General features: G+C 42.5%; 1 protein-coding gene across 1 annotated transcript in view; it reads left to right on the forward strand.

The window, feature by feature from the left end:
- Positions 1–23,361, forward strand: part of LOC119788056 (sickle tail protein homolog) — a 46,115-nt gene that overhangs the window by 1,483 nt on the left and 21,271 nt on the right. The window contains exon 2 of the mRNA XM_038292184.1: positions 913–925. Coding sequence (XP_038148112.1) covers positions 913–925 — 13 coding nt within the window. The remainder of the gene's footprint in view (positions 1–912; positions 926–23,361) is intronic.

Consider the following 23,361-nt stretch of genomic DNA (forward strand, 5'->3'; position numbering starts at 1 on the left):
ACGTGGCTGAGCTAACGTGGCTACTACGGTCTGTCAGTTTGACAGGAAGAACTCCATTTCACTCATTGCCCCCCCGCCATGATGCTGGGTTTCCCTCTGAGAGGAAGAAGAAGAAGAATCCTCATTTGCCCACTGAGCGATTTACCCACCAACAGGTTAACAAAGATGGCTTCCTTAACTCCTCTCTCAAACCATCTGTCTTCCTTGGCCAGAATACGAACGTTGTTGTCCAAAAATGAGTTTCCTTTAGCCAAGAAAGGACGACAAATTTCTCATAAACGTTCATAGCTCTGCTTCAACAGAAAGATTTTCCCCAAAAACCGTACGACGGCTGACTGAATTTCAAACATGTTTGATTTTCTCCTGATCTTATGATTCCTGATGGGGGGGGGTCGTTAGAGGCTGACCGCCCCTCGTTACCCCATGTGGAAAAGTTCTCGCACAACTGGAGAATCGTCCCAGAAAGGGCAAAAGATCGTACAGTGTACGCCGGGCTTTTAGTCAGTCACTTCCTCTGGATGGGATTACAGTTTCTGACATATTAAAATAGGCTAAAAAAGAAAAAGAATAATTTTACGACTAGCTTGTATTTTTGGTATAGCTTCTGTTATGTTATGATAAACTGTTCGTAAAGTTAAGCTTTATAAATAAAGTTTTGTTTGTTATAAAAACCGTGTTTAACAGAAATTAGAAGCGTTCACGTTAACTTAAAAGTTGCATCTATTCTGCAACCAGATAAACATGATCTCCAAATATGGGCTGAATTTCAACTGCTGCCCAAAGCAGCTGGGATTTGGCCAAAGATGAAACTCCAACATGGCAAGTATAAATAGAAATCGGATTATTTATTTAACTGGGATCGATTTCTTTGGTTTGATATGAAGGTAGACGATCCCTGTGTCATCCTGAAAGGTGACCTACGAAGGTATGTCTCCAGAAAATGGGTTTATGTCCGGTTATGAGCCAGATGGTGAAATAAATTCTGACTAAATACTTTTTCACATTTAAATACGGTTGCTTATCAGGATGGATGCTTCTGTGTTGGAAAGATTCCCAGGTTGATGTGGCATAAAGTCCAAATAATCTCTAGCAGGGTTAGATAACTATAGTTAAAGAGGCAGAAGGGAGATAAACAAATAAAAAAAGCAAATAAACTGACGATAATCACTAAGCTGAAATACTAAAACACCTTCAGCCTGCATGGCCTTCAAACACCAGATTACCTACATTAGTGCGACGCACTAATCAGAACATTATATTTTAAAACATTTACCTTTTTTTTCCAAAGAACTAGTGAAAACACAAATGCTTTTAAAAGAATCCCTACATCTTAAATGCTTCCATGTTTCTCATTAGATTTAGACTCAGCTTTATTAATCCCTTGGGATTACTCTTTCAGGGAAATTCTGGTTCCAGTAGCTTACATAGAGAACAAAGAGTTAAAGCAAGATTAAGGATAAAAATACAACAGACAATATAAAATGTGTTTATAGCACCAAAGAAGCTTAAAAAAGAAAAAAGCTGGAATATGTTTCCTATAGATATAAAAATATCTGCAGAGTAGAGAGAAAAGTAAAGACTAAACTGTAGTTGATTTGGATTATTACACTTATTTGGAAATTTGAAGTCTTTAATTATCCCCCAATTATGACAAACTCTTACTTTTATTTAGATTTCCACTTTCCCTGTGACACACTGATCAGCGTGCGTTGATCTAAATCACTCAGAATATTTTAGCTATGGTTTTATGGAACCATTATTTATCCTGCAGTTGCTGCTATTGCACTTCTGGTTAGACCTAAACTGCATTTCGTTGCCTTGTACCTGTACCTGTGTAATGATAATAAAGTTGAATCTATTCTAATATAATCTAATCCAAAGGTGCTGCTAGGATTTAACCTCAATCTCAGTGTCGATTCTTTTGTGGTTCTTAACAGGTTTTCTTCCAGGATTGCCTTAAATCTAGTTTATATCATTCATAAGAATGTCTATAAACTGCTATTTAGGAATAATGTTTTCAGTCATTTTCTTTACAGGATAAAAGGAAAGTTCTGTGGTTCCACCTTTAAGCTTTTTCTCTCCGGTTCTTAGGAAGAGATCAGGACAAACCTAAAAAACTCTTTAAATAACAGATGGATCAGTGGATGGCGGATCGTCACGGTAACATCTTTTGTTCACAAGCAATGCCAAAACATTCCCTTTAATTTTCCAGGTTTCCATAAATCTCTTTATCAATTCTATTCAGTTTATTTCTATAGCTCCAATTCACATCATGTCATCTCAGGTCACTTTCCAGTTCACCAGATCATCCAGTCAGATTGATTCCAAGTTTTCTATCTAAGGAAAACCAGCTGATTGCATCGACTCATTGACTCTTCAGCAATCCCTCACACTAAGCATGCTTGCAGTGACAGTGGAGAGGAAAAACTCCCTTTGAACAGGAAGAAACCTCCAGCAGAACCAGGCTCAGTGTGAGCGGCCATCTGCTGAGGCCCGCTGGGGTTCAAGGAGACAGAAGCAGACATAGAAAAAGAAGCATAGATACAAAAGGCAACTGTCAACCAGCTCCACAGGCGGCCCCGTCCAGGAAACACACAGCCAGGCAGACGAGCTCCGTCGTTTGGCTTTTTTGTTAGCCTGCAATGCCCCATACCTGTCTATGTCTCTGAAAGGGGGGGTTGTTAAACGGAATAGTTGGGCTGGATGAACAGGTGAGGTCTTCTGTTCTCCTGTAAACCAACCTTTAACCCACTGTTTAAGGTTGGTTTTTCATTCTTGGCTACCTTCACACCTCTCAAACCTCTATAAATTACAGTCTGCATTTATAAATTTATCAATCAGTCATTTTATTTTTCCCTAGCAACATAAAACATACATCAAATAAGATAATATTAAACATATGAATAAACAAACGTAACATAAACACAAAAGAAAAGAGTGAAGTCAGCCCATAAACTGATCATTTACACACTGGCTATTCTCTGTACTCTGGTGAGCAAAGAAGCCTGACTAGAAGATCTAGTATAGATCATTTTGCTACTTTTTGTAATGTAGAACTATATGAATATAAGAAAAAAAAATCTAAAAACAGGTCCTCATAATCTGATAATCTGAAACAAAGATGTTTTATGTCATAATCCACTAACTCCACTAACTGTGTTAACTTCTACCGTTTATCAAACAGGTGTCAAACATTTATATCTATGCCTAACAATGATACGTGAATTTCTATGGAGATTGTTGTGTTGCAAGGTCAAACAAACCGAGGGTAATTATCCTATCATTGGTGTTTGCAATTGTCAAGGCTAAGCCTGGTGATAATAAGTATCCAGCAAACATTATATTCAGCACCTTGACCTCATAAAACCTGCATCTTCCATTCATGCATTCGAACATTCACGGCCGAGCTGGCATTCACGGATTTTCCTGATTTACTGATGGTCTCAGATTGCTGGTTAGTTTCTCTCTGACTGCTGAGTCATGCGGGTGCATGTGAACGTGCGACTGCTTGCATGGATAGAACCAGCTTTCATCAGCCAGACCCATTTAACTGATCCGTAATATCAGACTCACTTTTACAAATGATTATTCTGGAGTTCAAATAACTGCAGAAAACACCTTGGATCTTAATTAATATAAAGAGGAGTGCCAAATAATTATTAATTCTGTAATTTATATATATATATTTTTTTATTTTATTTGTTTATTTGACAGGGACAGTACAATTAAACATTGCAACCAAACAGGTGGCCGATGTCTAAGTACATAAGGCTTGTAGCCATGGGCTAATTTGCAGCCTTCGTTCCTGGTTAGGCTTTTAAAAGGTGTTAGCATTGAGGGGGAGGGAGATTAGTAACGACACACAGATGCATAAAAAAACAAGAGAAGTTAAAACAAACAAACAAACAAAAATAAATGTGCAGTACAAGCCAGTTTAGTGCTCACACTCTTGACTGTCTTTGAGCCATTTTTTCAATCTTGTGGAGAAAAGTGGAACATCAGTCTGTGACTGAAGCTCCAGAGGCAAAGAGTTCCAGAGATGTGATGCTTTGACTGAGAAGGCCGATTGACCCATAGATGTATTTTAATCCTGCAGTCCCCACTAGCTCCAGCTCCTGTCCTGATTCCTTCATTTGCATACTTTAAAACTAATTTACAGATTACCTCAGGGGCAAGACCATTAAGGCATTTAAAAATAGCTTTTAAAAATTAGAAATTTATAAAATTTTCAAATGTTTCTGAGCTCCATCCCAACTTTGCAAAGATCCTGCTACTATCTACAATATGTGTAATCAAGCAGACCATTAGCTGAGGTCAAAAAGCAGATGGTGATAAGAAGTTTTCGCCTGTTTGCTAATTAGTGTCAACAGCTTCTCTATTTCCAGTATAAGTCCTGCAGAATTTAGGTTTATCTGACTTGCACCATTTTAAGTGTTTTTCTGAATTTCTTAACAGTTTCTGGTTCTGATCATTGTGTATTGCACTGTTTACTGTCGTAAAGTTTGGTTTCTCTTATTTCATATAATAATGTATGCTATTTACTCACTATAAAAGTTTTCACTCCGTCTGTTTCACCTGCTACGTCCCCTGAGTGACGGCGTTAGTAGACCAGACGCCTCCTTCCATAACAAACCAGATTCTTTCTCCAGGTTTATTCATAACATGTTACTGTTTAACCAAAGTGCGTATAATTGTGTGTGTGACTCTGACGCAACCTTCACAGCTTTTTCCTCATTACAATTAAGGGAGACAAACCCTGTCAGGATCAGAACAGGGCTGATTACCATGATGAACCGTTTTCTCTTTTCAAAGATATGAACATAAAGTGCCGACTGAGTGAAATCTATCCATCTCCATTTATTTAACTGCAGTGAATAGTTGAATACTTTTTTCCCACTACAGCAGCCCATATGTGTTTTAAAGCAAGGCACTAAATTAAAAAGTTAAAATTACAATCTAGCAAATATTAATCTTTTTGGCTCGGTTGACTGAAGTTCATTTCCCTGCTCATATCTACTCTTCCTGAATGATTGATTACAGGTGTGCTCCCTTCATGATTATTAGAGAGCATAAAGGTGAGTTTATCTGAAGAGTGATTGGCTGCAGCCTTGGCTTGCAGTTAAGAAGATCCTGGTCTAAATTCTTTCTGCACAAAGGTTGAAAGTTCTCCCAGTGTATGGGGTCTTCTCCTTATATTCTTTTCAAATTTCATCATCCAATCAAAACACATTTTCTCCAAGCATTTAGTTGGTCCTCATGTCCTTTATTTGCAGGTTGGAATGCCGTTGGGTTAGTGTTAGGGACAGTAGCAGCCATTCAAAATGGCCCTTCCCTGTCAAACGCCAGCCGAATGGCAGCCCAATTCCCTCCAACTTCCAGCCACTGGCCTCCTTGCGTGAATATTTTTTCACTCTGACTCCGTTCTTTCACTGAATTACAGGGTCTGACCAGGAGATGGACCAGCAAAGGACAGGCCAAGGGCCAGCCAAGGGCCATCTAAGGACCAGCCAAGGACCCGCCAAGGGCCATCTAAGGACCAGCCAAGGACCAGCCAAGGGCCAGCCAAGGACCCGCCAAGGGCCATCTAAGGACCAGCCAAGGACCAGCCAAGGACAAGCCAAGGGCCAGCCAAGGACCAGCCAAGGACAAGCCAAGGGCCATCTAAGGACCAGCAAAGGACCAGCAAAGGACAAGCCAAGGGCCAGCCAAGGGCCATCTAAGGACCAGCCAAGGACCCGCCAATGACCAGCCAAGGACCAGCCAAGGACCAGCAAAGGACAAGCCAAGGGCCAGCCAAGGGCCATCTAAGGACCTGCCAAGGACCCGCCAAGGGTCAGCTAAGGACCAGCAAAGGACAAGCCAAGGGCCAGCCAAGGACCCGCCAAGGGCCATCTAAGGACCAGCCAAGGACCCGCCAATGACCAGCCAAGGACCAGCCAAGGACCAGCAAAGGACCAGCAAAGGACAAGCCAAGGGCCAGCCAAGGGCCATCTAAGGACCTGCCAAGGACCCGCCAAGGGCCAGCTAAGGACCAGCAAAGGACAAGCCAAGGGCCAGCCAAGGACCCGCCAAGGGCCATCTAAGGACCAGCCAAGGACCCGCCAATGACCAGCCAAGGACCAGCCAAGGACAAGCCAAGGGCCAGCCAAGGGCCATCTAAGGACCTGCCAATGACCCGCCAAGGGCCAGCTAAGGACCAGCAAAGGACAAGCCAAGGGCCAGCCAAGGGCCATCTAAGGACCTGCCAAGGACCCGCCAAGGGCCATCTAAGGACCAGCCAAGGACCCGCCAAGGGCCATCTAAGGACCAGCCAATGACCCGCCAAGGATCAGCCAAGGACCATCCAATGACCCGCCAAGGACCATCCAATGACCAGTCAAGGACCCGCCAATGACCCGCCAAGGACCATCCAATGACCAGCCAATGACCCGCCAAGGATCAGCCAAGGACCATCCAATGACCAGCCAAGGACCCGCCAATGACCAGTCAAGGACCATCCAATGACCAGCCAAGGACCCGCCAATGACCAGTCAAGGACCATCCAATGACCAGCCAAGGACCCGCCAAGGACCATCCAATGACCAGCCAATGACCCGCCAAGGACCCGCCAATGACCAGTCAAGGACCATCCAATGACCCGCCAAGGGCCAGCTAAGGACCAGCCAAGGACCCGCTAATGACCAGCCAAGGACCAGCAAAGGACAAGCCAAGGGCCATCTAAGGACCTTCCAAGGACCCGCCAAGGGCCAGCTAAGGACCAGCAAAGGACAAGCCAAGGGCCAGCCAAGGACCCGCCAAGGGCCATCTAAGGACCCACCAAGGACCAGCAAAGGACAGGCCAAGGGCCAGCCAAGGGCCATCTAAGGACCAGCCAAGGACCCACCAAGGGCCATCTAAGGACCAGCCAAGGACCAGCCAAGGGCCAGCCAAGGACCCGCCAAGGGCCATCTAAGGACCAGCCAAGGACCAGCCAAGGACAAGCCAAGGGCCAGCCAAGGACCAGCCAAGGACAAGCCAAGGGCCATCTAAGGACCAGCAAAGGACCAGCAAAGGACAAGCCAAGGGCCAGCCAAGGGCCATCTAAGGACCAGCCAAGGACCCGCCAATGACCAGCCAAGGACCAGCCAAGGACCAGCAAAGGACAAGCCAAGGGCCAGCCAAGGGCCATCTAAGGACCTGCCAAGGACCCGCCAAGGGTCAGCTAAGGACCAACAAAGGACAAGCCAAGGGCCAGCCAAGGACCCGCCAAGGGCCATCTAAGGACCAGCCAAGGACCCGCCAATGACCAGCCAAGGACCAGCCAAGGACCAGCAAAGGACCAGCAAAGGACAAGCCAAGGGCCATCTAAGGACCTGCCAAGGACCCGCCAAGGGCCAGCTAAGGACCAGCAAAGGACAAGCCAAGGGCCAGCCAAGGACCCGCCAAGGGCCATCTAAGGACCAGCCAAGGACCCGCCAATGACCAGCCAAGGACCAGCCAAGGACAAGCCAAGGGCCAGCCAAGGGCCATCTAAGGACCTGCCAATGACCCGCCAAGGGCCAGCTAAGGACCAGCAAAGGACAAGCCAAGGGCCAGCCAAGGGCCATCTAAGGACCTGCCAAGGACCCGCCAAGGGCCATCTAAGGACCAGCCAAGGACCCGCCAAGGGCCATCTAAGGACCAGCCAAGGACCAGCCAAGGGCCATCTAAGGACCAGCCAAGGACCAGCCAAGGACAAGCCAAGGGCCAGCCAAGGACCAGCCAAGGACAAGCCAAGGGCCATCTAAGGACCCGCCAAGGACCAGCAAAGGACAAGCCAAGGGCCAGCCAAGGGCCATCTAAGGACCAGCCAAGGACCAGCCAAGGACAAGCCAAGGGCCAGCCAAGGGCCATCTAAGGACCTGCCAAGGACCCGCCAAGGGCCATCTAAGGACCAGCCAAGGACCCGCCAAGGGCCATCTAAGGACCAGCCAAGGACCAGCCAAGGGCCAGCCAAGGACCCGCCAAGGGCCATCTAAGGACCAGCCAAGGACCAGCCAAGGACAAGCCAAGGGCCAGCCAAGGACCAGCCAAGGACAAGCCAAGGGCCAGCCAAGGGCCATCTAAGGACCAGCCAAGGACCCGCCAATGACCAGCCAAGGACCAGCCAAGGGCCAGCCAAGGGCCAGCCAAGGACCCGCCAAGGGCCATCTAAGGACCAGCCAAGGACCAGCCAAGGACAAGCAAAGGACCCGCCAAGGACCAGCAAAGGACAAGCCAAGGGCCAGCCAAGGGCCATCTAAGGACCAGCCAAGGACCCGCCAATGACCAGCCAAGGACCAGCAAAGGACAAGCCAAGGGCCAGCCAAGGGCCATCTAAGGACCTGCCAAGGACCCGCCAAGGGCCAGCTAAGGACCAGCAAAGGACAAGCCAAGGGCCAGCCAAGGACCCGCCAAGGGCCATCTAAGGACCAGCCAAGGACCTGCCAATGACCAGCCAAGGACCAGCCAAGGACCAGCAAAGGACCAGCAAAGGACAAGCCAAGGGCCAGCCAAGGGCCATCTAAGGACCTGCCAAGGACCCGCCAAGGGCCAGCTAAGGACCAGCAAAGGACAAGCCAAGGGCCAGCCAAGGACCCGCCAAGGGCCATCTAAGGACCAGCCAAGGACCCGCCAATGACCAGCCAAGGACCAGCCAAGGACAAGCCAAGGGTCAGCCAAGGGCCATCTAAGGACCCACCAAGGACCAGCAAAGGACAAGCCAAGGGCCAGCCAAGGGCCATCTAAGGACCAGCCAAGGACCCGCCAAGGGCCATCTAAGGACCAGCCAAGGACAAGCCAAGGGCCATCTAAGGACAAGCCAAGGGCCAGCCAAGGACCTGCCAAGGACAAGCCAAGGGCCAGCCAAGGACCTGCCAAGGGCGAGCCAAGGACCTGCCAAGGGCCATCTAAGGACCAACCAAGGGCCCATCAAGGAAAGTGGGGAAATTCTGAATGGCTGCTACTGTATGCACTGGTAATGATTAGGTTAAGGTTAGAATTAGGTGTTTCCATAAGATCCATTGCCTCATGCAGAAATTTTGACTCATCTGAATATTCTTTTATAAATTGATGCTAGAGGGCGGAGCTTTCAATATGTTGTTCTGGGGACCAGGAAGCCTTGTTCTGACTCGCAGATTGGGGAAAATTTTAGCTAAAACTCCCTTTTTAGACCAGGGACAGATGACGTTGGCTGGGCTAAAACTGGGCCATTTGGTCTACATTTCCCCTAATGTTAAGGTAGTCCAACTGGCCAAAAACCAGTGTCGGAGGGGTCCATGGAGGTTATTGGAGCATAAGTGGGGGCTGTTTTGGGGGTGGTATGGGGTCCAGCCATTACACCATCAGCCCAGCCTTGTCCTCCCGAGGGGTCAGAGGTATGAGCTCATGGAAACCTGGCACCTGAGCCAAATTGCAAGCCAGTATCACCCAAAATGTGAACCGTGTGGCTGCTTTTAATCAAAGGAGGGGTGATTTGGACACGCTGTTTAGCTGATAACAAAATGTGTTTTTTGGGGGCATCTTGGAATACATTAATTACCCAGAGTTAATGCACCGTCCTGTGGATAAAAGTGGGACATTTGGTTTACATATTCCTTAATGTTAATGTGAACCAAGTGGCCCAAAATTAGGTGCTTTCCAGACATTTGGAATAGATAAATGTCGGGGTAAATTTCAGCTCCAAGTGGCCCAAAAACAGCTTTTATCGTATACTACAAGTGGTCCTTAGATGTTATTGGAGCATGCCGTAAAAATTCAAAAGAATATCCACTGGAATTGGTTTCCAAGGTTTAAATACGTTTTGCTTCCCCTCCAGGAAGCTTTCTCAATTCAAAATGTCTTTATTACTGCTGTTGAAAAAAGACCTATTAGTCTAGTATGAACTGATGAGGCTTAGGCTGTGTTTTACTCACAATATCTTTATTTATAGTTTAAGAATCTAGCTTGTATTAGCTTACATGTAAGGTGGGCTGTTATTTGCTTTTCCATTTAGGTATGAAAAATAGGAGAGGATTACCCCAAACTGGGGGGGTGTTAATAGGGGAACCCTTTTCCTGACATGTTTTCCTTTTTTTTTTTCAGAAAAACCCTGATGAAACCAAAGCTTTCAGTAGGTGCATGGCATCCCATCACTGCTGGCTACTATATCCACTAACATTCCTGAAAAGGTGAATGGTCTAAACAACAGAAAAACACTGAAATGTATGAAGATCAGGTAATCAGGAAGGCTGAGTCCATCTTGGATAATTGCACCCATCCCCTACATAACGAATTCCAGTTCCTACCCTCTGGTTCCCGTTTTAAATACCCACCAGTTCGGACCAACAGATACAAACACTCCTTTATTCCCTCTGCTCTTCAGCTGCTAAACTCTACCAGGAAAAGCAGATAGCCACAGGCTGCATGCATTCAGGCCTATGCTCTCATTTGCACATATTTATTTACTTTTTTATTATTTTTTACATTTCTGTCTCTTTTATCCACCTTACTTTTATCTTTTTAAATATTAAATATTATTTATAATATTTAATATTAAATAATATATATGTTTTTCTTGTGCTTCTTCTTTTATTTTTTATCTGTGATTTGTGAAATGTGAACATGTGTGTGAAAGGTGCACTACTACTGCACAAAAATTGCCCATACTGGGACAAATAAAAGCTACTGAACTGAACTGAACTGAACTGAACTGAACTGAACTGAACTGAAGTGAAGTCTTGCTGACATATCCTTCCTTTGAAAGAATTTTGGAGGAAACTTTTGCTCAGCTGGATTGAAATGTTGTTTGAGAAAAGACCTAGATCTCCCTCTGCTGGAGAAAGTTAGCATCTGATATTCCAAAACAAGTACAAAAACATCCACTGGACTTTATTTCCAGGGCGTTTCTCTTCCCATCACAAAGTCCAAGAGCTTGAAGGTCATTTTAACACAGATTGTTATTAAATCAAGACGCTCTTTTTTATTAAAATTTGCTCATAATCAGAATCCAAACTTCTGAAAGTTCTTTAAATCTGAAATTATTCAATTCAATTCAGTTTTTTTATATAACGCCAAATTCACAACACATGTCATCTCAGGTCACTTTCCAGATCACCAGATCATCCAGTCATACAGTGATACAAAGTTTTCTATCTAAGGAAAAGCAGCTGATTGCATCGACTCATTGACTCTTCAGCAATCCCTCTCACTAAGCATGCTTGTAGCGACAGTGGAGAGGAAAAACTCCCTTTGAATTATTCCATCCTGTTCAATAAATGACAATTAATAAATGGCAATGGCAGCTGCGTTATAGTTACAGTCAAAGTAATTAGTTAGATTACTAGTAACTAAAAAAGGTAGCGCCGTTAGTAACGCTGTTACTCCCATCACTGCCTGGATGACTGAGAATCTTCACCAAGACCTTCCCTCTTCTTTGTTTCCGTAGATGAAGTTCCAGTGCACCGCTGCCTTTCCTTCGGGGCCATTTTTCTTAATTCCTCGCCATAAAAGCCTGAACACACCGTTATGAATGACTATTTCCTCTCTGATCCATCTTTCCATGTCAAACTGACAGCATATAGAGCGGCTCTGACTAGTCATGGAGAAAAAAATAAGAAATATTTTTTACGGTGAAAATGATCATTTAAACACACCTGGTGTCTTTATGTTGTGAATCCCATGAACACAACTCTGCAAGTCAAATTTGGCAAACTTGAAATGTTAGATCTGAGATGCAGAATCTAGTGAGGTTATCCTCCATGTTCACAACCTCTTGGTCCATCAGGTGCACCAGAGCTCGTTTAGGTGGATAGTTCACCCGATTGTTCACCTCTGACCATAACCGCTCCGCTCAAAGGTTCTGGTCATAAGTTCAAGATGTTTTTAGGTTTCAGGTAAATACTAAAGCAGGAAATGGAACACATCAATAAACTTTCATTCAAGATCAGAATCCTATTAGTATTCTAAGTATGTGTGAGACACAATAAATCTTGTCAAGGTACAGGTGAGATTATACAAAACTATGTAGAAATAAGCATAAACACAAACTCAAACAAAATGTGGATAAAGATTAAACATAAAAACAAACTGCGCACCATGGATGTCATGGTTTTATCAAAGGTCTGACCCCAAGATGCAGAAGACCAAACAGAGAGACCAGGGAAAAGTTTAAACAGGTTTATTTTAGGAATAATGTGGTGAATCCAGTGCTGCTCTGAGTACTGCTCAACAGGGAACTGGAAGGTGAGGGGAAGACACTGCGGTTAGTTCAGGCTCAGTGGGAAATTTGAATCTTAGGTTTAGAATTGGAGGAAAAGGTTGCAGACTCACTTCTCCAAGGAAAGGTGTCCTTTAAGGTATCCGGACTGTGAGGATAGAACCAGAGAATGTCTTGTTTGGTGATGGGTGGACTGGGTTACTCAGACTGCGGTTGTTCCTTGGTGAACGGAGAAGCTGACTGCCACTCAGTTTTCCTGAAGTACTTGAACGGGCTGCGGTGCAGATGAAACCTTTGCTTGGTGTGAAGCTCAAACGACCTCTTGGAGAAAGTGGATCCAAACTTCCTGTTTGGAACCCTAACCCCAGGTAACTGCACATGTACAGCAGTAACAAGGGGTTAATGGAGAGTTCAGTAATGGTTAATAATCTTTAAAGTGAACAGAGGATGAACCATCCTCAGGAAGGCCAGCTCTGTGATTGGATGCCCTCTGGACTCAGTCCTGGAAACAGACGGATCCTCACTAAATGAACATCTCTGATGGATAATGCCCCCCCCCCCCCCCCCCCCCCCCCCCCCCAATCCCCCCCCAATGCTGGTTCAGCTGGTGCTGAACTGGAGAGCTCCTTCAGTGACAGACTGCTGCACCTTAAATGCACCAGGGAGCGTTATCACAGATCCTTCCTCCCAGCAGCTGGAAGACTCTAGAACCACCACTGTTCCCAACAACCTCAACCAGTTCTTCCATTCATGCTGATTCTGCTCAGTTTCTACCTTAGTCAGTTAAAGGAATAGTACACCCAAAACATGATTAGCCTTCATTTTCTACTCACCCCCATGCTGAACAACACTCTGGAGTACTTTTTTGATATCTCAAATGCATCTGGAGATCTGGGAGGCTTCTTGCTGTCTGCTGACATTCAAATAATGGAGGTCTATGGCGCCCGAGGCAGAAAGGTCCATAAAAGTCCACAAAAACGTGTCAATATTCCTCCATACTGCTCGTCCAATGTATTCCAAGTGTCCTGAGTGGGTAGCGTCCATAATTTACTCGAAACAAAGTCATTTAGAATGTTTTTAGAGCATAAACAGTAGTGTATAGGATTTCCTGAAAGCGCGTTCACGAGTCTACGGAAACCGCGGCAGACCAAACCAGATGAAAGTGCGCATTCAGCTCGGCAAAGAACTCATGCTCTTCCTCAACACTGAAGTCCTCAGACATTTTTCTTTCGTTGTTTCTTTCTTTGCACAGGTAAACAGCACATTTCTTCTTCTACGCTTGCATTATCGGCAGAGCAGACGCTGAATGCGCACTTTCATCTGGTTTGGTCTGCCGCGGTTTCCGTAGACTCATGAACGCGCTTTCAGGAAATCCTATACACTACTGTTTATGCTCTAAAAACATTCTAAATGACTTCGTTTAGAGTAAATTCTGGACGCTACCCACTCAGGACACTTGGATTACATTGGACGAGCAGTATGGAGGAATATTGACACGTTTTTGTGGACTTTTATGGACCTTTCTGCCTCGGGCGCCATAGACCTCCATTATTTGAATGTCAGCAGACAGCAAGAAGCCTCCCAGATCTCCAGATGCATTTGAGATATCAAAAAAGTACTCCAGAGTGTTGTTCAGCATGGGGGTGAGTAGAAAATTAAGGCTAATCATGTTTTGGGTGTACTATTCCTTTAAATAACCTGCTGCTGTCATTCTGCACATCTCTGATGTTGCTGCTATTTTCAAATATCCATCACTGGAAAAATGTCCATAGCTGCATATTGGTTATTAATTCTCCAGGATCTTTCAACTCTTCACTATTATATTATTCTGATAAAGTTTTCTAAGGTCCACATTTTCGTGACCATTTTTTCTATAATCTCTGTATAACAATGGGGATAATCTGCTGTAAACACCAGATTATCCCCATTGTGGGACAATAAAGGGATTTTCTATTGAATAGAGAATCCCTTTATTGTCCCAGAGAATAGAATAGAATCTATTCTATTCTATTTTTGAGATTTATTCCTATATAAATATTCCCTGATTCAGATCCCCTGCAGCTGCTGAATGGATCTGAGGCTGTAGAAGGTTCCATTAACACTGAAATGCAGTTCAACAAACACAAACATTGTAAAGTCAAACATAAAACCAAATACTGCAATATTGAATGTTGCAAAATCAAACTATTTCATTAACTTCCAAAGTCACCAGATTGCTGCTACCCGTTTTAAAGGGTTAAAACTAACAACTCAGAATGCATGAAAATTACACCTATAAAGTGTTTACCAATATAAACATGTTAGACATCGCTGGAAAGCTTAGATTCTCCACATTTCAACCACTAAGTTCATTTTATGGACACAGCGAATATCAAAGCCCAGTTAACACAGATACAGCAGCATGTCAGAATGGAAACAAACTAATCAGCCACAGCTACGTCCGTCTGACGGCGTCCAGAAGCTGCTTTATAAATCCAATCTTTAATTCTTTATACTCCATTCGTCCCCAAGGGTCCAAAGGTTTAAAATAATCCAGAATATTCATAATAAAAAAATCCATGATGAAAAAATAGCTTTTATTAACAATGCTCTGGTAGTTTTGGAGTTTGCACGCTAATTTAGTTTTATTACAATGCATAAGGCTGGAAAATAAAAATACAGCTCAGAAAAGGAACTGGGGCTGATTTTAGCTTGAAAAGCTGCAGTTTCACTATTTGTTTATAGATTTTTTACGTTATTGTAGGTGTAAAAATGTTAGATTTTTTTTATATACACTGATTCTGAAAAAAAATGCTTCAGTGTTTTTCTATGGATCTAATTATTGAGTAAAAGCATTTGGAACATTTGGAGACGCTGGTGACTCCAAAGGTTCAAAGCCTCACAGCTCTGGAACTGTTGCAGCTACAGGTCTGACATTTTCTGCATTTCTGGCTGACATGATGTAGAACAAATATAATAAAATAAAACCTGCCTTTTCTCAAGCATGTCTTTATATCTGCTGTTTGAAATATACCTATTATTTTGTAGAATAAAAGGAAAAACTTTGAGTCATGTTTGAACTGGTGCAGCTTAGACTGTGTTTCAGTCACACTATTTTCATAAATATTAGCTTTCAAATGATGCAGCATACATGTACTTTGGGCTTACAGTTCCTCAGGTATTTGCTTTTCCATTTGGGTATGAAAAATAGGCGAGAATTACTTCAAATGAGGTGGATGTTAAGAAGTTTTAAAATGAAATATAACTACAAAGAAAAAAAACACAGTAGCACTGATAAAGAGGATTCTCTCATTTTACACTGCAGTTTTTATATTATTTATTTCCAATGTTTTTGATTTTGATTCTAAATCAGCTTCATGCAGCTGATTGTGATGAATCTCCATCTTCGATTCTACAGCCTGGTTTTCTTTCATCAGGCGCTGAGCCGTCCAACACGGCTGGATTTGGGTTTAGCCAACAGACTTCTTTGCAGGGTTGTTTTCGATGAGGATGACGAAATCATTTCGTTGACGCTCCTTTTCATGACGCTAACGGAACCTGATGAGCTAAACATGGATCTTTGCTGATTATGGGTGCGGGTTTTAGTAAACGAGACCAGACTAAATGAAAATTAGCGGGTTTCGGTCACATGTTTAAACTGCATCATTGTGCTGTAATCTGCTGAGCAGTATCAGCCGTGCTGCTGCGTCCTGTTTGGCCCCGCCCCCCCCTGGCGTGCAGCGCTGCTCATTCTGCAGGACCACAGATGGACCGTGGCAGCTGCGGGCAGGTTGAAAATAATCCGGAACGCTCCGGGTCTCTGATAGACCACCGGTGCGGCGCGCTGAACTCTGACTAACTCTCCTTTTCCAGCTGTTCTTGTGCAGAAATGCGTCGTTGCGCGGCTTAGCTCAGAGTCTGCGCTTTATGCAACACTCCGATGGTTCGCTCTCAGCAGGACGGCTCTTCCTGTTTTCGCTACTTAATAAACTAAATGTGGCTGATCATCCTCTGCCAAGCCAAAAAAATTCCTTAGTCTAACTATTAATATTTTATTTCTTCCAGCTCACAGGAGGTGATGCTAAACATTTTTTAATTTCTACCAAAGGAATCCCTGAATTATATCCAAAGCAAATACTTCATTGCATTCTGTTTATTTCTGTATAAAGATCCTACGGCGGCTGAGAAGTGCACTTGTACAAGTGTTTCCGAACGGTCAAAATTTTTTTTAGATGTAAATTTGTTTCCCTATAATTTATTTTTTTTTCTCTAAAATGAAACTTTCTCTCACCTAAAATCTAACTTGTTTAAAATGTGAATTTGTTTCCTAAAATGTAATTTTGTTTTTAAAAAGTTAAACTTTTTTTTCAAAAATACATTTGTTTTATAAAATATAATTTTGTTTCTTCAAATGTTATTTTGTTTTTTATTTGTTAATGTGTTTTTGAATTGTAAATGTGTTTTGCACTTCTCAGCCACCGTAAGATCCAGATTAAAAGGTTCATAGATCTTTGAATATTTCTCTCTCATTGTTCTCGTTTCTATCGATTTAAATAAGATGGAAATGTTTCCTTAACCCTAAAATTTTCTCTGTTTCCTTTAAATATTTAAAACTTTTAGTTTGCATATTTATTCAGTTTAGGTCTGGGTTGCCATGGCAATACAAGGCAGTTATAAAGTTTCTCTTCATTTTTAAATTTAAATCTGCTTTGACCCCTGAGCAGCAGAAACCGAGGGCTAAATTCTCTGAAATAAAGCTAAAATTATCCAAAGTAGAAAGAAGAAGTTTTTTGTTCTTTGCTTCTTTGCAGTAATGCAGATTTTATAGATCTGTGGTTAATGCAGAATTCATAGCAGATCAGGAAGTGTTTGCTTTGGGATGGAAACCTTGGATGTCTAAAATTGTTCCTTTATTGGACATTTTGTTAGCTTGTCTGTCTGATATATTAACCAATAGGATCTGTTGAACTAGATCTGCTATTTTCACAGCTTCTCTGAGACACTTTTTTATAAAGTAGGGCATTAATTCATAAAAAAAAAACTTTATTTGAATTCTATAAATGAAAGTTTTCTGTCCAACAGCAATGATGATCTGCATGGCATTCTATACCCAGCTATTGTAGCATCTAGGATAGATCTGTCAGTCTGGGAAAGAATCTGGTTTTTATTCCAAATTCTAAAGGTTCACCGTTTTTGGCAACATAAAACCAACTAAAACTAATCACACATCGTAATGACTAAAATGTGACTAAGACTAATAATAGTTTTCGTTCTGAAGACCAGAGATGGCAAAAGTACTCACTTTCCGTACTTGAGTAAAAGTACAGATACTTGTGTTAAAAAATCCTCTGGTAAAAGTGGAAGTACTGATTAAACTTCTTTACTCAAGTAAAAGTAACAAAGTACAGGCTTGTAAATTTACTTAAAGTATAAAAGTAAAAGTAGAAACCACTTTTTTCATGCCGTTGCCTACATTTTAAATGGATGTCTGCCAATAGGACTAGATCTCCGTTGTGTTCATTTTCAATCATCTCGTCGTCCATGCTACTATGCTAACGCCACCGCCACCAAGCTGCAATGATTCGCCGCCAATGAATACCGCCGAATCTGTCGATTCATCTTGTAGCGGTGCGTCAAATGCAACGTAGATTCCCATCCAATTAGATTGAATTTGGTATTGATGACGTGAAAAATAATAACGGTAACTCCATTGAAATGATTCAAAACTAAAGTAACTAGACAATTTTTTAAAATGTAAGGAGTAGAAAGTACAGATATTTGTGTAAAAATGTAAGGAGTAGAAGTAAAAAGTTGCCATAAAAATAAGTAGTAAAGTAAAGTAAAAATATCAGAAAAATCTACTTGAGTACAGTAACGAAGTATTTGTACTTGGTTACTTCCCATCTCTGCTGAAGACTAAGACTAAGATGGCTGCCTCTTGGTACAGTGATGGTCAGTGATGTCACACAGCTCCATCAGAGCAACATGTGAAAACTGCACAGAAACCAACAACCTGCTCAAAGTGCATGTTGTTGGTTTGCTTTTCCTGTTCTTAAAATAGACTTAAAATAGAAAAGCATGAAACAGTGAAAATGTGAGACTCAGTCATGTGTTCACCACCATGTCTAACCCTTGAACATGCTAGAACAGAAATATCTATAGTTGTTCTCCAGCAGACATGCAAATGTGCAGCTCTGTAGCTTAGTGATGACAGAGAGCTTCAGAACATGACAGACGTCCTGCCTGGTGAGTCATGCCATAAACTCGACAGGTTGGTTTTAATGTTCCTGTCTGACAGGTACAGCCAGCATTATTAGCACAGGCGGAGCTCTGTCATAGCAGCACTCTGCGTATCGCTGGAGCACAAACAGTTGGACTCCGTTCAGTAACCCGGTAATTAGCTTCCAAGACGTTCTGGAGAGGATCAGTGCGAGGAATACTAGCTCTTAGAGCAGAACCCCTTCGCTGCTGCCATTCGTCTTGCAGGTAAGAACCTGAAAGAAATGAGTGAGGCTTTGGGGACAGAACCAACCTACAAAGATGGCCACATAAACTGATAGAGATTTCCTTTATATGCTGCAGTTCAGGGTTTTAGGTTGAGGAACCACAGGCTGAGCATTTCATCATGCAGATTTCTGCTAACTGAAGTCATGTTGCCGTTCTACTGTTTAGCTTCACTCAGGTTAAGGTTTTGGGAGTTCTGCCTGTGATAGCTCAGTGGTTTACATACATAACATATGCTAATAGACAGCGATGAGTCATAAAAACATGGCCGACCAGTTTGATCTCTTCTGACTGCAAGTTAAAACTAGAAAGCATCTTGTTCATCAGAAATGACAGCTTCAATCTCATTGGCTGTCTGGGCTGTCAGTTCTGAATAAAGTAGATGTGATCTGCTCTGATGTTTGTTGGCATAGAACATTAAATACTCATCTGCAGCATTTCGGTTTGTGGTTGGACCAGTCGGACTCTTGAGTTGCAATATGAATGTTTTCTTTGTTCATAATAAAGAAGGAATTGATCAAATTAGTTTTTCAAATGCACATTGTTGCACAATGACATCCTTCAGCTGTGCTGCTGCCATCAACACCTTTGTTTCTAGATGTTGGAGCTTGGCCTGTTTTCCAGTGTAGTCCTGTTTCTCTGACTGTGACTAACTGGATGTGCTCTCTTCATCCTCTGACATGGGAGCTGGCTGGGAGCTCGTCTGCCTGGCTGTGTGTTTCCTGGACGGGGCCGCCTGTGGAGCTGGTTGACAGTTGCCTTTTGTATCTATGCTTCTTTTTCTATGTCTGCTTCTGTCTCCTTGAACCCCAGTGGGCCTCAGCAGATGGCCGCTCACACTGAGCCTGGTTCTGCTGGAGGTTTCTTCCTGTTCAAAGGGAGTTTTTCCTCTCCACTGTCGCTACAAGCATGCTTAGTGTGAGGGATTGCTGAAGAGTCAATGAGTCGATGCAATCAGCTGGTTTTCCTTAGATAGAAAACTTTGAATCAATCTGACTGGATGATCTGGTGAACTGGAAAGTGACCTGAGATGACATGATGTGAATTGGAGCTATAGAAATACACTGAATAGAATTGATATAGAGATTTATGGAAACCTGAAAAATTAAAGGGAATGTTTTGGCATTGCTTGTGAACAACAGATGTTACCGTGACGATCCGCCATCCACTGATCCATCTGTTATTTAAAGAGTTTTTTAAGTTTGTCCTGATCTCTTCCTAAGAACCGGAGAGAAAAAGCTTAAAGGTGGAACCACAGAACTTTCCTTTTATCCTGTAAAGAAAATGACTGAAAACATTATTCCTAAATAGCAGTTTATAGACATTCTTATGAATGATATAAACTAGATTTAAGGCAATCCTGGAAGAAAACCTGTTAAGAACCACAAAAGAATCGACACTGAGATTGAGGTTAAATCCTAGCAGCACCTTTGGATTAGATTATATTAGAATAGATTCAACTTTATTATCATTACACAGGTACAGGTACAAGGCAACGAAATGCAGTTTAGGTCTAACCAGAAGTGCAATAGCAGCAACTGCAGGATAAATAATGGTTCCATAAAACCATAGCTAAAATATTCTGAGTGATTTAGATCAACGCACGCTGATCAGTGTGTCACAGGGAAAGTGGAAATCTAAATAAAAGTAAGAGTTTGTCATAATTGGGGGATAATTAAAGACTTCAAATTTCCAAATAAGTGTAATAATCCAAATCAACTACAGTTTAGTCTTTACTTTTCTCTCTACTCTGCAGATATTTTTATATCTATAGGAAACATATTCCAGCTTTTTTCTTTTTTAAGCTTCTTTGGTGCTATAAACACATTTTATATTGTCTGTTGTATTTTTATCCTTAATCTTGCTTTAACTCTTTGTTCTCTATGTAAGCTACTGGAACCAGAATTTCCCTGAAAGAGTAATCCCAAGGGATTAATAAAGCTGAGTCTAAATCTAATGAGAAACATGGAAGCATTTAAGATGTAGGGATTCTTTTAAAAGCATTTGTGTTTTCACTAGTTCTTTGGAAAAAAAAAGGTAAATGTTTTAAAATATAATGTTCTGATTAGTGCGTCGCACTAATGTAGGTAATCTGGTGTTTGAAGGCCATGCAGGCTGAAGGTGTTTTAGTATTTCAGCTTAGTGATTATCGTCAGTTTATTTGCTTTTTTTATTTGTTTATCTCCCTTCTGCCTCTTTAACTATAGTTATCTAACCCTGCTAGAGATTATTTGGACTTTATGCCACATCAACCTGGGAATCTTTCCAACACAGAAGCATCCATCCTGATAAGCAACCGTATTTAAATGTGAAAAAGTATTTAGTCAGAATTTATTTCACCATCTGGCTCATAACCGGACATAAACCCATTTTCTGGAGACATACCTTCGTAGGTCACCTTTCAGGATGACACAGGGATCGTCTACCTTCATATCAAACCAAAGAAATCGATCCCAGTTAAATAAATAATCCGATTTCTATTTATACTTGCCATGTTGGAGTTTCATCTTTGGCCAAATCCCAGCTGCTTTGGGCAGCAGTTGAAATTCAGCCCATATTTGGAGATCATGTTTATCTGGTTGCAGAATAGATGCAACTTTTAAGTTAACGTGAACGCTTCTAATTTCTGTTAAACACGGTTTTTATAACAAACAAAACTTTATTTATAAAGCTTAACTTTACGAACAGTTTATCATTACTCTTCAGGTTTGGTGAGTTTCCTAGAAGTGCAGATTCCTTGGTTTTAAGAGCTGCTTACTCTCAGTTTCCTTCATAGGAAACTGTAAAAGTCTACTAATAGGACGTTCCAGTTCCCACACAAGAGAAAAGACAGCAGGTCGACAGAAGAACACTCACACAGCCTTTGTTTGCGTGACTTTTGCAGACTTTCATTTGACTTAGATTCATTTAATATGGCCTAACTCAGACCCTTAACCTAGCCATTAGCAACACACCGCTAACAGTGGCGGCTGGTGAAAAATATTTTTGGTGGGGCTGATATAGCCTAGTGTATGTCTCCAACTAATCCGGAATAAGAATTCAAATAAACAATTGGACAATACATACAATTTAACAGTAATGATTTAATTTACTATATAATAACAGTAACAGTGATGATTTGGGTCACTGTGACGGGGTTCTTTGGCCTCCAAGAATCCAGTCTCAGTCGGGTTACCGGTGTTGGTGATTTATTGTGCTCAAAAACTCAAAACAGGGTGCAAAAGAAACTAAACATGTACAAGATCCTCTGGGCCTCAGCCTCCTTCCAGTTACCAGCAATGTAACAAAGAAACAGAAAACAAAACCTGCCGCTTTTCTTCCCACAGCCCTCATTAAATAGTTTAAGCCCCTCCCCTCAGGCTCTCTTATTTCTGATTTCTTCTCATTAATCAGTTTTGTCCATATATTACCTCCACAAACAGTTGATATACAAAAACAAATCATTTTTACAACTTAATTCTTTTACACAGATTCATTGACTTATTCAATTACACCAAACTGGGTTTGAACCCAGCAAAGACGCAGCCAGACTGAAGATGACAAGTCCCCGTAGCATAAACACGTACACACCCACACCCCCCACACACACACACACCCACACCCACACACGGCTAACCCCACTGAAATATTAAGTGTGCCCCCTCAATACGCCAGCAGGTAACCAGGAACAGCTTGTGTGTTTTAAGTTCATGGAGCTACTGGGCTCAGCGCGAGTGTATTGGTCCTCACAAACACAGTATAACAGGAATGTGTGTGTGGCGCGCAAAGTTAGAGAGGTTGTTTTAAGCGACGAGGTGGATTCGTCACAGTCACAATAACCATGACATGAAATGTTCATATCCTACAACAGGGATGTTCTTCTGGCAAACGGGTAGATAAATAAGGATCTCACCGAATTTGGTGGAAGCTGCATCTCGTTCGTTACATTCGCCATCTTCCCTCTAACTGTCTGCACCTGCGCTTGGGTTCAGAAGCCTGTTAAAGCGCAGTATTTTCAGCGCCCCAAGACCATAAAGTTCCGAGACGCTGATTGGCCATTAAATTCACCTAGCAATAGTACATGATTGACAGATTCTCTGCAAATGTGGGTCAGTCTGATCAGCGCCCCCAGAACAGAGACGGTAGGAGGCTGTCTGTGGAAATCCACAAATTAATGACAGTAGATAGGGAAATGTAGTTTATATAATTTGTTTTGCTTATAGGTACACAGTCTAGAGAGTAAAACTGACATTTATGAGTTAATTTCTAAAAATATATTTTACGTTTCTCTCTTCTTATCAGGGAGGGCGGTGCCCCAGCGCCCCCTATGGGCCGGCCGCCACTGACCGCTAACCTAAACTGAATTCAAACCATAGTACGAAGTCTAACCCAAAGAAGAAGATTTTACCAGAAGACTACAGTTCTTCTGGGCCTTCCACCATAACATTCAGGGGAGATTTTGATAAGGGGGGGGGCCTAATCCAAAATAACACTTTTGTTTTGAGAGCAGGCTGCACAGGAATTTACCGTCAGCCTTGAAGTCTTTTCATGCCGGCTCTACGTGATGAATCTAATATTCCAAATGTGTTCGGTTTTTCCAAGATATTATCCCATCTCACCTTTGAGTTCAACCACCGCCGCCAGCCTGCGTTCAGTCGCACCCAGCATACAACCAAGGTGAAACAGATTTACTGGGATATTCAACA

The sequence above is a fragment of the Cyprinodon tularosa genome, unplaced genomic scaffold (assembly GCF_016077235.1).
Source record: "Cyprinodon tularosa strain WSP-4 unplaced genomic scaffold, ASM1607723v1 ctg1086, whole genome shotgun sequence".
NCBI lineage: Eukaryota > Metazoa > Chordata > Actinopteri > Cyprinodontiformes > Cyprinodontidae > Cyprinodon > Cyprinodon tularosa.